The sequence below is a fragment of the Diaphorina citri genome, unplaced genomic scaffold (genome assembly GCF_000475195.1).
Source record: "Diaphorina citri unplaced genomic scaffold, Diaci psyllid genome assembly version 1.1 scaffold1897, whole genome shotgun sequence".
In the NCBI taxonomy this organism is placed as follows: domain Eukaryota; kingdom Metazoa; phylum Arthropoda; class Insecta; order Hemiptera; family Psyllidae; genus Diaphorina; species Diaphorina citri.
Window position 1 is genome coordinate 1 of NW_007379323.1, and position 16,487 is coordinate 16,487.

The 16,487-nt window shown below is 36.2% G+C and overlaps 1 protein-coding gene across 1 annotated transcript in view; it reads left to right on the plus strand.

Moving 5' to 3' along the window:
* Positions 1–5,152: 5,152 nt before the first annotated feature.
* The window catches only part of LOC103517582, a gene marked incomplete at its 5' end in the record, with an annotated part of 35,232 nt that continues 23,897 nt past the window's right edge, over positions 5,153–16,487 (plus strand). The window contains 2 exons of the mRNA XM_026829618.1: positions 5,153–5,332; positions 5,749–5,816. Of these exons, the coding sequence (XP_026685419.1) occupies positions 5,153–5,332; positions 5,749–5,816 (248 nt within the window). The remainder of the gene's footprint in view (positions 5,333–5,748; positions 5,817–16,487) is intronic.

Sequence of the window (16,487 nt, forward strand, 5' to 3'; positions counted from 1 at the left end):
TAACAATAGGAGAATTTTAAGGCCCCTACATACGAGTCCATTTATCTCCAGACTACTGTTCCATTATGGTGTCTACACACGACATGCGAAAAGTCCACGAGTCCATAAAATAAATTCTGAATTGATTAATGTTTTGGTGGATGAAAGAAAGTAACCTTGGATTTACAAATTTCACATTCGTCAGTCAGCGCTCTTTCACAATGAGATCATTGCTCATACGTCATTCCATTTCGATTAAAGGGTTCGCGCGATTTATTTCGGACGTCCCAAAAATCCAGCAATATCACAGAATGGGCTGTGTCCATCACAAATAGCACTACGGCGAGTTTTGTATTAGCTTCAGCCCATTCGATCGACTTTCCGTGTGTAGGCGCCTTACATTACCCGAAGTGCAGTTTTCATATTCATAAAATCCTTCGCTCTCACTTCATCTTCCTCTCTCTCTCTCTCTACCCCCTCTCCCTACATCTATATTTTAGAATTTAAGTCTGTCTACCTCTCTTCCTTTCTCTGTTTTCTTTCTTTTCCTCTCTCCCCCATCTCTCTCTCTCTCTCCTTCTTTCTTTTCCCTCTCTCTTTCTCTGCTCCCCCTCTCTTTCTATGTCTTAGTCTTTCTTCTTATTGTTCCCTGCATCTCTCACTCCCTTTTCCTCCCTCTCCCCTTCGTCTTCTCTCTCCCTCTTCCTTTTTCCCACCAATCCCTTATTTTCCCTCTCACTAACCCCTTTGTATCTCTTTGCAAACTGTCCCTCTTCCTCCCACTCCCTCCTCCCTCTCTCTCTCTCTCTCTCTCTCTTTCTCTCTCTCTGGCATTTGAATGTCCCAGACGTATGGGTCGCCATTAGAGGAATGGACAGGGACAACTTGAAAGGAAAGGGATTTCAAAAGGGAAGAAAAGAGAGCTAGGAATTTAAACATGAGAATTCCCTCGTCCTTTTTTAGTCACATTCTGGGGGTTTTACTTTCTATTACCTACTTTATGTTTGAGCAACCTATACCTACTATGTAGTTAATAAAAAGGTAGGTATTTGAATGGATCCCAAATTTCTAAGTCGGCCGGAAATGCCTTAAAAGGAATAAAGGAAGAACGGGCTATAGTCTTGATTTTAAATTGTAGGTAGTTAAATAAACATTACATGAAAGTATGTAGGTACATATATGTATAGTAATAGGGAGCGCGAAGCGCGACCCTATGGTCAACACCGCGAAGGCCCGGGAGCGCGCAGTGCGACCGTAAACAAGGGAGCGCGAAGCGCGACCATATGTACAACCCCCCGAATCCCCGGGAGCGCGCAGCGCGACCGTATACGTTCCGTAATACAATAATTTTCTCAGTTCCGTAATACAATAGAAAATCGTGTGAGGTTCACACCAGCCTTTTTTTATCCTGTCTGGCGAAAATTCTCGCCTCGTCTTTTCAAAAGGATCTTTCTATCAAATAATTGCATTAGAAATGAACACAAAAGTCTTCCCTTAAACATTGGGTCATTTACTTCCAACGATCTTCATTTCCACCAACCATAATGATACGTAAAATGGAGTCCTTCATGATTATAAGGTACTTGCATAATACACTACAGTACATAAAATCCGGGAGCAGTTTTCATTTAGAATAATTTACATCTCTATATCTGAATGCCTTTTGTGAATGCTTTGAAAATAATTAGATAAATAACTTAAAGGTCTGTATTATTATATCTACGTTTTGTGTGGTAGGTTAGGTAGGTACTACCTAAATGAATGTTCATGTTGTTGTCTTCAATGAGTTGTAGGTAATTGGTTTCTTTGTTCACAAAACTGTTGGCAAATTGTTCATATTGAAAAAGCTCTATCAATCTAGGTACCTCGATTTTTTTTTTTTTTTTTTTTTTTTTTTATGGCGAATCTTCTCAAGTGTAATGTTTCCATAATGTTTCTTTACTTTCTGTTACACTCTGTGTGCATAAGCTTGAACTTTTTATATGGTTTAACTTGGGAAGTTGAGATCTCTGTATAGTATGGGTCAAATCTTATAACTTTTGGACCACTTTTACTAGGCCACCGCTCCGACCGGGTGACTTGAAACCCAAGTATATCTACATACGTATATTTTTGTATCTTGGAAAATAGAAGAATATTCAGTCCTATTAGGTATTATTATTATTAATATTTTCACAATAAAAGTAGGTATTTATGTATTTTATTATTATTGTTTCTTTTGTAAATGTAAAATCACACAGTTTTCTAAGCTTACAGTTCTCAAAGATTAGTAAAACGTGGCATTTGGCATTTTCAACGTCACTCTCATAATATTGCTTTTGTTTTCAGAAAAAAAACTGCATCCCTATCTTCCGGCATAACAGTCATGCTTTTCAAACATTACTATGTTCACTTTATAGTTTTCCATTCTCCTCTGGATTCTTTATTCTTTACCCTATGATTTACTGATTTTCTTCTTTAAATATATAGGAAAGGGGAAGGGAGAAAAAGGAGGAGAGGGGAAAAACAAGCTCCAAGACTCGTACCATATTTCTCATCCCAAGGAAAAATGCTTATCTATGTAGTTTTATTCGTGCAAACAGTAGGTAGCTTGAAGAATAAGAACATCGAGAAAGTCTCTGGATTCTTTATTCTTTACCCTATGATTTACTGATTTTCTTCTTCAAATTATAGGAAAGGGGAAAGGAGAAAGAGGAGGAGAGGGGAAAAACAAGCTCCAAGACTCGTACCATATTATTTCTCATCCCAAGGAAAAATGCTTATCTATGTAGTTTTATTCGTGCAAACAGTAGGTAGCTTGAAGAATAAGAACATCGAGAAAGAAATAGTCATGATAAAGAACACGAAGGATACAGGAGGTGGAGAAGGAAGAGCTAAAAACAAGATAGCAAAAGATTGAAGAAGAAGGGTAGGGTTATGAAAGAGAAGGAGGAGGGAGAGAAAGAGTTAATGGGAGAACAATAAATTATTTAAAAACAAAGACCACGAACAAGCTATCTGCGAAAGAGGATAGAGAGAGAAAGAGGAAGAAAGAGAAAGAGATATCCACTAAAACAAGAGGATTGTGGATCTAGTGGTTAGTGGGTGAAAGAGACAGAAAGGTGAGTCTAGGGTCATGTTCTAAGGCCCCTACATACGAGTCCATTTAACTCCAGACTACTGCTCCATTATGGTGTCTACACACAACATGCGACAAGTCCACAAGTCCATAAAATAAATTCTGAATTGATTAATGTTTTGGTGAATGAAAGAAAGTAAACTTGGATTTACAAATTTCACATTCGTCATTCAGCGCTCTTTCACAATGAGATCATCGCTCATAGGTACGTCATTCCATTTCGATTAAAGGGTTCGCGCGATTTATTTTGGACGTGCCAAAAATCCAGCAATATCACAGAATGGGCTGTGTCCATCACAAATAGCACTACGGCGAGTTTTGTATTAGCTTCATCAGTCCATTCGATCGACTTCCCGTGTGTAGGCGCCTTACATTACCCGAAGTGCAGTTTTCATATTCATAAAATCTTTTGTTTTCCCTTTAAGGCCCCTACATACGAGTCCATTTCACTCCAGACTACTGTTCCATTATGGTGTCTACACACGACATGCGACAAGTCCACGACTCCATAAAATAAATTATGTACCTATTGATGAATGTTTTGGTGGATGAAAGAAAGTAAACTTGGATTTACAAAATTTCACATGCGTCATTCAGCGCTCTTTCACAATGAGATCATCGCTCATACGTCATTCCATTTCGATTAAAGGGTTCGCGCGATTTATTTCGGATGTGCCAAAAATCCAGCAATATCACAGAATGGGCTGTGTTCATCACAAATAGCACTACGGCGAGTTTTGTATTAGCTTCAGTCCATTCGATCGACTTCCCGTGTGTAGGCGCCTTACATTACCCGAAGTGCAGTTTTCATATTCATAAAATCTTTTGTTTTCCCTGCATACATTCATATTTCCCCATGTTCTCCCACAACCTATACTAATTGTGAGCATAAATTAAATTATGTATGCTCCAGGGACAACCTCGTCTTTATGGCGCTGTTTTTCGAGTATTAATTAGAGGAGGGTCCGGGTAATGCTGATAATGAATAATGGATGGGTGGACAAGCTGTCTCGTCCATCATTTACTAGGAGAACGGAGGTCTTATCGTCCCAAGATTGAAAAGAGGAGGGCAGGATAGTTCCATAATCTGGAAATTTGTATGAATGCCTGGTATCTTTTTGTTTATGCAATGTGCAAAGCAAGAAATACCCGCTAGCTATTTCCTCTCCTACAGAATCTTTGTTTTCTTCATTGAAACACGTCAAGGTACAACCTTTTCCATGTTTTTTGTTTTAACCTTTCTTTCTTCCTCCCTCTCTCTCTATTTCTCCCTCTCCTTGTCTGTCTGTTTCTCGCTCTCTCTCGTTCCTTCTATCCTTCTCTCTCTCTCTCTCTCTGTCTTTCTCTCCCTGTCTGTTTTTCTCTCTCTCTCTCGCACTCTTTATTTCTCTCCCTGTCTCTCTCTCCCTCTCTCTCTTTCCTTCTCTATCTCTATCGCTTGGATAACCTCAATTTTTTGTTGGTCTGTCCGGGTATACAGATATCGATGTACATTAATTTTCCCATCTCCTCTGGCGTATCTTCTATATTTCGTACCTTTCTTGTATCCTGTTCGGCTTTTGTTTCACCCAAATGTGAAGTGAATCCGTTTTGATTCGTTTCAGTATGTGCTCTATTTAGCTAGGTAGTTACGTTTTATTATGAAATACTCGCATAGTCTATACAATATGTGTAGAATATGCTTTCCTTTTCCATATTTTGAACGACATGTCGGAAAAAAACATGAAATTTATTGGTCCAAAAGTTGAGGTGAAATAAAGAAAAATAAAAAGGAGAAGGAAATAATAATAATAATAATAATGTATTACCTAAGCTTCTAAGTACAAGTGCTTTCTATTAATTTTCGTAGAGTATCTATACACTGAGCAGGGTAAAACCCCCAATGGCCGACACCCTTAAGGAACTTTTTCCATAAAAACAGCATTATGAACTTAATACCACCTCAAGACAAAAGAGAACTTGCCATTTTTCTTCATTTCACTCACTTTGTGATGTTTAATGTGATGTTTGTGATGTGATGTTTAAAGTTTAACAAATTTCCTGTTGTTCCCTCAGAACCTCTCCTGATGGAAAAATTTATGTCGGGAAAAATTCTCAACATCTGGAGACATAAGTTGGCGTCGAAAATTGCGAGGAAAATTTATCTTCCATCTGAAGAGAAGACGTTGGCACTACATGCAGAAATTGGAAACTTACTCTTCAATGAAATCACCAAATCTGATGATGAGGATGAAGGTAAGTTGAAATTCACTCTAATTCTTACAGAAACGTATTATTTCTTACAGAAGCGGAGGTTACAGAAACGTATTATCTTGGTTAGAATTCTAGTATTTTTCTTACTACCTAATTTTTTCCAATATTGTTGCTGTTGGAGTATCGGGTCTTAAATTTCTAAAGAACATTTTAGGTTGCAATTTTTATCGATTAAAAATCTGCAGCAAATATTTGAAACCCAATGAACATAAACTTGAAACTAATCTGCAGACTCAGCTTACACTTCCCATTAGTGAAGAAAATAACGAAAATACTCGTAGTAACACAGAAAAACATTTTAACAAAACACGATATCTCGTATTACACTTCGATTCTTGCGAGTATTGAAAATAATAAATTTCAACTCTTAACCCCTCTCATTTGTCTGTCTATGCTAGTGTGTACTCGTGTTCACAAAAACTATTTAGTTGTGGTTATGTACCGGGTTGAGATGAGCTCGGACAAGGTGAGACAGGCCATTGTTTCTACAGTTTGACATGGAAGTGGTAATTGAAAAACAAGGCAAGTTTACCAACCTTGCCTTCCCCAACCCGGTACATAACCACAACCTTTCTTTCCCCCCCAGGTGACTACAAATTGTTGAAAGAAGTGACGCTCTGTAATTTCGACTTCCTTCTCGCTGCCGTCAGAACCATTTCAGTCTCAAGAGAGAGATGGAAAACAATACCCCATTTATGAAACATTATCTCCATGTTGTGTTTTAGAAGAAATAAAGTAATACAGAAAGTTTTGATCAATACTAAAGCATGAACATAGAGAAGCACATACACAATATCGCATAGGAATAAAGCACAACTTTGCATAGATATAGCAATTCCTGCAGAGAAGCTGCTCTCTCTTGAATTTCATTCCTTTTGAAAAGCTCAAGGCGGGGTTGAGAAAAGAAATGAACCAATTGCATTAGTTTCCTATTTCTCATATCATACCCTTTCAAATGAGTTCCCTAAATGGAACGGTAAATACTAGTCTCAAACACATAGGTAGTCCTAATCTCATCAATACTTATCATTCTACATAGAGTCTTTTGTTCTGTCTTGGTTTGCTTTTAACTCGAGAACGGCAAGTGACCAGCATTTTAAATTGTATCAAACTATCAAAATTAAAAAAAAAAGGTTTAGGGATAAACTTTGTAGCATAGGTCTTGGTATTATACCGAAAGATATGGACATAACAACCCGTAGCGATTAATGATGTTAGTTGACAATGGAACCAAAGGCTACAATTACGACTAAATTGATATTTTAGAGTTTTGTTCAAATCTAAATTGTTCAATTTTAAAACGACGGAATTCGGACCCCAAGGGGCCCCCTAAGCACCAAATTTCTATTGCAATATTGATATTTATTCTGTATACCCTCCGAGTCACAGCTGTTAGAAATAGAACAACGTACAAGTGTAGGTGGGTAAAATTGCGCTCATGCAGGAAAACAAGTCTCAATTTTCATTTTGCAGCGTCATCTAGATATTTCAGCAAATTGTTTGGTAACCGCGACCATATTAAACAAATACACATGTTAAACACAATATATCTATATGTAAACACAATTCTATTTGGCTGTGAGCTATAATTATGAACAAAATGTAAATAACCCCTCTACAGTACTGTAAGGAAATATACTTCCGATATGGCAAGTATATCGAGTGATAAAATTTTATGGATAAATATACTTCCGATATGGCAAATATATCGAGTGATAAAATTTTATGGATAATATAGGCGCATATTTCAGTAAAATTTGCGCTCTTCCTATTGATGAAACCCTATAAAGGATACATATCTTTGACATTTACGTCCAAAGAATAAGATACGCTTACATGAAAGAACTTGAATAGTACTCGCACTACTCGTAAGTAATAAAATGCTATATTTTTTATGATATTTTTTATTCATCACAAACAAATCACACAAAATCCAAAACTTCTCCACCAATAAAATAAAAAAAATACCTACGAATATTTTATGAGGTAAGTTATATTTTTGTACACCCTAGATTAGATTTCAAAATTTGTGATTTGAGACAATCGAAGAGTAGGTGTAATCAAATCTATTACTCGTACCTACAAACACATAGCTAAATTATCCAGTTAGTAAGACACATCTCAAATTTCATTGACAAAATAAAATTATGAGTAGGTAGGTATTATGACACATTTTATAGAAGACCCGGTAACTCTGTGAAGCTCCCTATCAACATTATACCAACAATGGAATTTAAGGAATTGTAAAGTAAGCGATAAAGTTACCATTTCTGACACTGTCAAAAGAAATAAAGAAATACTTAACCTCCTTGACAGAATACTTACAAGCCCCTATCACCACAACTGAAGAAATGGAACACCGTGATGACTCTAAGCGTAGGTACACAATGAAATATGATGGAACAAAGAGAAAAGGGAATATCACGAAGAGGAAAATTGGAAACGAGGACTTTTTTGTGCTGAATCGGGTGAAATTTCAGCCATGATGCAAATTTTGAATACATAACGGTCAATGTATGAGGGTGCAAAGGTTGGGCAATATTTACAACCTCATTCTCCCTGATTTTAACTCTTTAATGAGTGTGCCACCAGGACCTTTGCAGGACATAGTGTAATAATATTAGCTTATTGTAGCTTGGTTTACTTTGCATCACCACAACTGAAGAAATGGAACACCGTGATGACTCTAAGCGTACACAATGAAATATGATGGAACAAAGAGAAAAGGGAATATCACGAAGAGGAAAATTGGAAACAGGGACTTTTTTGTGCTGAATCGGATGAAATTTCAGCCATGATGCAAATTTTGAATACATAACGGTCAATGTATGAGGGTGCAAAGGTTGGGCAATATTTACAACCTCATTCTCCCTGGTTTTAACTCTTTAATGAGTGTGCCACCAGGACCTTTGCAGGACATAGTGTAATAATATAGCTTATTGTAGCTTGGTTTTACTTTGCAGGATATGCTTGTAATCTTGTATTCCTATAGTTTACTACTCCTGTGGCCAAGAGAGGAGAGAGGATTTGCCATAACTGTGAGTTGATTTACCATTGTTAAATCTACAGGGTCATCTCTCAAGTGAGAAATGGTGCTGAATTGTCTGGTCAAGAATTATGAGTTTTTTCCAGGTTTTAATGGGCTCAAATTTCCTGTTTCCAAATTACCTATATCGTCAAGAGAAACCATGATATATGTAAACATAATATAATAAGATGACATGAGGTAAAGCTGAGTTCAATAGAATAGATGAAACAAAATGGGAAATTTTGGGTACCTACATGTAACTGATTACCATTACGAAAACCGTTTCAGCGTTTCACCAAAGTTTGCATCTAAAATACGCCTGTGGCCAAGAGAGGAGAGAGGGTTTGCCATACAGGGTCATCTCTCGAGTGAGAAATGGTGCTGAATCGTCTGGTCAAGAATTATGAGTTTTTATCCAGGTTTTAATGGGCTCAAATTTCCTGTTTCCAAATTATATCGTCAAGAGAAACCATGATATGTGTAAACATAATATAATAAGATGACATGAGGTAAAGCTGAGTTCAATAGAATAGATAAAATAAGATTAAATGGGAAATTTTGGGTACCTACATGTAACTGATTACCATTACGAAAACCTTTTCAGCGTTTCACCAAAGTTTGCATCTAAAATACGATAGAATAAATTAACAAGATGTTTCTGGTGACATTAATGTTCTTCGCTTTGCCCCTATTAAAATGAGAAACTATGCAATATATTGCGAGGAAGATGAGACATTTTTGGAATAGCTCAGCAAAGCTCTCTTGGGAAGTTTTTTCCCTGATGAAAAGGCAGTAGATAATAATAGAAGTAATAGTGACGATAATACAAACTTAGCTTCGCTTAGGTAACTTGAGAAACTATGCAATATATTGCGAGGAAGATGAGACATTTTTGGAATAGCTTAGCAAAGCTCTCTTGGGATTGGGAAGTTTTTTCCCTGATGAAAAGGCAGTAGATAATAATAGAAGTAATAGTGACGATAATACAAACTTAGCTTCGCTTAGGTAACATATTACCGAGATTTGTCATTGCATTTCCTGTGGAATACCACACATTATTTTCACTGCAGGAAATATGTTAGGTATTTAAAAGTAATGGTGTTATTATTATTATTCCTCCATGAAACTGCTACACAAAGAGCTAGAGATAATCTCAGGAAAACAAGAATAATACACAGCAATAAAGGAAATTATTCCTCCATGAAACTGCTACACAAAGAGCTAGAGATAATCTCAGGAAAACAAGAATAATACACAGCAATAAAGGAAAAAATAACAGAACTATGGTTCATCCAGATGGATATGGCAGCAATGAGTCATCAACCCAAAATGAAAGAACCAATCAGAATGCGAGAATTCCTTGCATTCAACGTTTAACGTAGATCGTTTTGCTTTGGAATGAGGATATTATAATGATTATTGTGACTTATAGGAGTATAATACGAGTACGTTTGAAATAATCTCCTGTGGGTTTGTCATTAATTTATTTCATTCAGGTTTAGTATTTCTATACAATAATCTAACTATTGATGAGTTGTGAATAGGTTTTGATTTGATATACCTAATTGTGTACCTACAATTATTGTACATATACTTACATATTATAATAATCTAGACATCTCCACTAATTCTGTGGTGGTCCAGGCATCTCTACTAATTCAATGGTAGTCCAGACATCTCCACTGATTCTATGGTAGTCCAGGCATCTCCACTAATTCAATGGTAGTCCAGGCATCTCCACTAATTCTATTGTGTTATAATATAAAATGTACTCTCAAGCAAGCAGACAAAGTAAGTACCTATGTAGGTACTTACAGACGAAGTATTCACCTACAAATGCACGATGCTGATGGAAACAAAGAAAATATGTAGGTACGAGCGCCTAGTGTATAATGTAATGAAAAACAACTTTATTTGTCACTCCCGGATCCCCACGGCCTTCGTTTGAAAAGTTCAGAATCTTTAAAAAAAAGTTTACATTTTCCATCTGATGACAACAAGAATTATACATAGAACGGAATAAAATAAAACTTGAAACAAAGGGCGAACAGCCAGACGAAAAAAAAAAAAAAAAAAAAAAACTGACAACTCTAATAACTTACACTTACACTTACATCCATGGCCACGCATACCCTAGTAGGTATTTGGCCTCGCCAACTTTTTGCCTCCATAGAGCCCGGTTGAAAGAGTCCTCGGTTGTGAGATTGAGGATGGTCATGTCCTTTCTGACTTGGTCCTTCCATCTGTTCTTCGGTCTTCCTCTCGGCCGCCGTCCTTCTGGTTGGTGTTCCCATATACTTCTGATGTTTGAGTCTTCTTCTCTTCTTTGGACGTGGCCTGCCCATCGTAACCTCCCACTTTTGATTTCCCCCACAACATCAGGTTCATTATAGAGGTCCCTTATTTCTCTGTTGTGCTTGATTCGCCACTGGCCGTTTTCACATGTTGGTCCATATATTTTCCTTAGAATTTTATTCTCAAAAGTTACTAATTTCCTTTCTGTTCTTTTTGTCACTATCCAGTTTTCTGAGCCATACATCAATACAGGTCTTATTATCGTTTTGTAGAGTCTTTTTTTGGAGCAGTGGGATAGAAGTTTGGAGGATAGTAGTTTCTTGCATGCATGCATGCTCTTATTAGCGTTGACGAGTCTTATTTGGATTTCCATATCTTCTAGGTTTTCTTCTGATAGTGTTGTGCCTAGGTACTTAAAGGTGGATACTCGTTCGAATGTATAATTCTCAACTTTTAGCTCCTTGAAATCATCATGTTTGTTCCTTTTAAGGTGCATTGCTTTTGTTTTGGTTTCATTGATTTTTAAACCCACTTTGCTTGTTTCTTCAAGGTGATATCACCGGAGTAGGTAACAAGAAACCCCAACCACTAACACACAAGAACACCCAACTAACAAGAACAAGAAAATCCCAACCACTAAGGTCTCGAGTATGTATTGTGCCGTCGAAAGCGATACTGAAAACCCGGCATTTCCATAAATATCTCGCAATAAAGAATGCGAGATGTGTATGTTCGTGCCGTAATAAAATTTCCCCTAGTATGCTCTAACAGAAATAAATTGTCACTAAATAAAAAAAAAGAAATTCTCTTATTTATTTTTTTAAAAAAAGCGGGAAATCCAAGCATGTTGAGCTCTTGCTACATTTGCATCTCGACTATCCCCTTGCGAGCATGATTCGAACAGAGGAGCTTGTGTGAAACCGTGGTGCTGTACGGATTTTATAAATGTGTGTTTATCTCCCCCAGATTCAATGTCGTTCTGGATTGTAATACTTTCCGTCTGTTTTGCGACTTCATTGTGAGGATTGTCGATGTTGCAGCTGGTTTTTATTTGAGCTCTTGCAAGGGTATGGAATTATGGATGATATTTTTACTTTCTATTACTACAGTATAGCGGAGCTATACTAGTAATGAAAGTATTGCAATCGGTCCAAATTTTGTTGTTTGTTGCTGATGGTGTTATCCCAGTTGGAAGAGTTGTTTGCACGTCCCGGTTTATCATCTTACGGTCTGAATCTCTAAAGTATGCCTTTATCTAGCTTATTGAGGAGAATTTTTTTCGTACTTGTCATTGGGAGAATGAGTGAGTAACGCTGATTTTTTTGGGTGTTTGGAGCTGCCCCACAATGCATGATTAAGGACTTATGCTGTATGTCACCCTGGGACATTTATATTTTCCCGGTCAAAGGGGAAAGTATTCAATGACCAGGCGAGAAACTTGGTTGGAAAACCTGAACACACCTTGACGGACTCGACCCCGTAAATTAACTTCTTCTAAAGCTTGTTCTAGTGCTATGTTAAAGATTATAGGGGACAATCCGTCTCCCTGTCTGACTCCTGAGTTCACTTCAAAAGATGGTGTAACCTCTCCATTCACCCTTACTTTACATCTTGATCCTTCAACTGTCATTTTCGTTAGACGTATCAACTTTTCTGGGATTCCAATTAAGTTTTCATAATAAAATAAAATTATATTATAATTACATTACACCAGGCCACCCCCCCGTGAGTTGAGTTTTTGCGGCCCGCCAACTCATTACCCTATATCCACGGATAATGCTCATTTTATTGACATTATCCATGGAAAAGTAATTTACAAACATACATTTAAAAAATCACTTAAGGAAAAACTGGAGCAGCATTAAATGAATCTGGGTCAGTTGTAAAAAAAATATTAAGTATGCAATTTGAAAAGTCATGACTTCTTTTATGTTGTTTTTTCTTCTAATAGAAATTATATTACAACCTTTTCTTATCGAAGAAGAAGAAGAAGAAGAAGAAGAAGAAGAAGAAGAAGAAGAAGAAGAAGAAGAAGAAGAAATAAGAAAAGTTTCTTTGGCCAGGAATATGGAGATAAAACGATTTGATTGTGATGAAAATATCAGAAAAAATATCAAGTATGCAATTTGAAAAGTCATGACTTCTTTTATGTTGTTTTTTCTTCTAATAGAAATTATATTACAACCTTTTTTTATCGAAGAAGAAGAAGAAGAAGAAGAAATAAGAAAAGTTTCTTTGGCCAGGAATATGGAGATAAAACGATTTGATTGTGATGAAAATATCAGAACACGGGACACCCTTTCTTACAAAAGCTCAGACTGGAGAAAATAATTTCATTTCTTTCGAAAGAAATGAAATGCTCAAATTTAATTAAATTGGTTATACAGTTAAATACACAGTTAAATATTTGTTTACACTTGCCTCAAAATAAACACGAAAATTGAAATTCTGATATTTTTTAATGTTATTTTTTCATGCCCAACTCTTAACAAAAAGAAAATGGGAAACGAAAGAAATAATGTCTTATTTTCAAGAAAATTAATAATTTTAAAAATGTCCCCCTCCTCCTCCTCCGTCCTCTTATTTTTCTAAAAAGAACAAAACAAAACAAATTGAGACTTCACAAGACATTTTCTTCTCGCCCTTTTCATGAATGTCTCATTTTCAAGAAAATTAATAATTTTAAAAATGTCCCCCTCCTCCTCCGTCCTCTTATTTTTCTAAAAAGAACAAAACAAAACAAATTGAGACTTCACAAGACATTTTCTTCTCGCTCTTTTCATTTTATTCGAAGTTTCGAAGCAAAGATACAAAGGTGCCTATACACGGCGAATCAGTCCAAATAGACTGAAAGCTGAAACCAATCGAAAACTCATCAAGTCATCATGTGTAGCGAAATCTATAGTGGACGTAGTCCATTCTGTGTAGCTCTGCTGGATATCCAAAACTTCTAAAAGTCATCGCTTGAATCTCTAATCCTGTAAATAGAAAATTGACATCAATTCGGAAATTATCTGTCCACTGGGGGACTTGTACAAAAATTTGACGACTATAGCCATTTAGAATGGGAACAATAGAATGGAGTCAAATGGACTCTTCGTGTGTAGGAGCCTTGAGAGAAATGTGGAAAAGAGAGGGGAAAAAAGGTTCCTTAAATAAAAGTAAAAAGGCCAAGTTGTAATTTTGTTCTGATAAACAAAAGAACTGTAGTTGTCCTTAGAATAAATAATACAAATATTATAATAATTTAATAAAGTGTTAGCTAGTTAATTAAAGGTACATTGATAAAAAATGTGTACCTCTTATAAATTAAGTCATAAAAATTAATCATTCAAATACTGTGCCTGTATCTCGATTTTTATGTTCTTTGTTCTTTGCTTTTACCAGAGATGAAATCGAGCTTTGACAAACCAATTTTGACATAATTCCCGTAGTAGAAAAGCCGTTTTAGCGAAAAAGCTATGAGTAACAAGCTGGGTCCGTCCCTCCGGGAATTTTTTAGCCCGTAGTTTATTCGATCGTGATTAGAGAAAATCAGTACCTATGTACCTACCTAATTTGTTTAATATTCAGATTAAAATCATTCTTGATTTGATTTTTTGATTTTACTTTCATGTAATGATTTAAAATCAAGACTAGAGCCCGTTCTCCCTTTATTCCCAATATAACTTCAGTCGTTATTTTAAGACCGGTTTTAGCGTCCCCTATGTTAAGCTACCCCGAGCAAGGCCAATAAATGGTTGGGTGTCTTAAACCTTATATTGGGAATAAAGGGAGAACGGGCTCTAGTCTTGATTTTAAATCATTACATGAAAGTAAAATCAAATTTAAACATTATATTGGGAATAAAGGGAGAACGGGCTCTAGTCTTGATTTTAAATCATTACATGAAAGTAAAATCAAAAAATGATCAAGAATAATAATAATAATAAACTGAATATTAAACAAATTAGGTAGGTACATAGGTACTGATCGAATAAACTACGGGCTAAATAATTTCCGGAGGGAAACTTCAGTCGTTATTTTAAGACCGTTTTTAGCGTCACCTATGTTAAGCTACCCCGAGCAAGGCCAATAAATGGTTGGGTGTCTTAAACCTTATATTGGGAATAAAGGGAGGACGGGCTCTAGTCTTGATTTTAAATCATTACATGAAAGTAAAATCAAAAAATCAGATCAAGAATAATAATAATAATAACAAACTGAATATTAAACAAATTAGGTAGGTACATAGGTACTGATCGAATAAACTACGGGCTAAATAATTTCCGGAGGGACGGGCCCAGCTTGTTTATTTCTAGGAATGTCTTTTTCCTCACCAGTCCACATTCTCCTAATTACTAGATTTCTCTTTACGAATTTTTCCTCTTCATTTTCTCTTCAAAGAAAGTCAGTTTTCTCGCAGCGTAATTAAATGGAAAAAAACGACCCTATTTCTCTAATTATTTCTAATTATATTATTACAGAATTTTGTTTCATCTATGAATATCATTTTCATTATTACTATATTGTCTATTCAGAGGGTGCTCGGGGTTTGAAGTATCATTATTAAGGAACTGAAAAGTTTTTTTCTTTATTTTATTTTTTCACTCTTGGGAGTCTTGGGCCTCGCATTTCAAAGTCTAAATGGATGAAATCTTTTTTTTTTCCTCTCTTATTTTTCCTCATTTTCAGTTTGGGAGATTTGTTCGTCCTCTTCTTTTTTCATAAGATACGAAAAACTCACTACAAATAGGAAGCTGAATAGATAGCCAATACACTAGTATCAGTAGTTAGGAACTGGGAATGATACTTTCAAGATAGCTAAGCAGCTTTTTCCTCCTTTCATAATTTGATAGTTGATAGCCAAATTTTGAAATTGCGCTGGACAAGACACTAACTCCTGGGTGCTAACTGTCTATGCCACATTGAGAAAAAAACTAGGGTGCCGGAAGCCCAACCTTATCCTATAGGAAGGAAAGTAATGTAATCGGGTTAAATTTTCGATGGTGAGTTTTTATTGCCAAAACACGTTTTGAGGTCCCTAGAGCCTAAATCCAAAGTTTCAGCCATTGGTCCGTGTGTGTGTCTGTCTGTACAGCAAGACACTAACTCCTGGGTGCTAACTGTCTATTCCACATTGAGAAAAAAACTAGGGTGCCGGAAACCCAACCTTATCCTATAGGAAGGAAAGTAATGTAATCGGGTTAAATTTTCGATGGTGAGTTTTTAGTGCCAAAACACGTTTTGAGGTCCCTAGAGCCTAAATCCAAAGTTTAAGTCCATTGGTCCGTGTGTGTCTGTCTGTACACAAAATATCTCGAGAACAATTAGAGCTAGAGACTTGAAATTTGGTATGTAGTCTACAAATGTGTAAGGATGCAGCGGTTGGCGGCCTTTGGCACTACTGACTAAACGGTAAGAGATATCGAACAAGTTATAAAAGGCCCCCCCCCCTCCCAGAGATATCGAAACGCCCAGAAAATAAAGAAAGTAAAAATAGTAGTAAACAGTAAAAAGATTAAAAAGGAATAAGGAAAATAGAAAGTAATATGTAGGTACCTAATAAGGGAAAATTTACTGGACTATACATCTTGATTCAAATATGTATTTTCCTTCTCACTCACTCCTGTCTCCTTCACTCGAAACCGTTGCATACAACATGTCGCGTGATCTATAACCTTGAACTTGTCTCTACTGTGCTACGCATCTCCTCTCTCGCTCTAGAGCTCTAGACGCTCTATGTATTGAAGAAGAATTTGAAAGATAATAGTTACCACAAATTATGCTAGATCTTAGGTAAAGTTAGAACTTATTAGCAATTAAAAGAGGAGA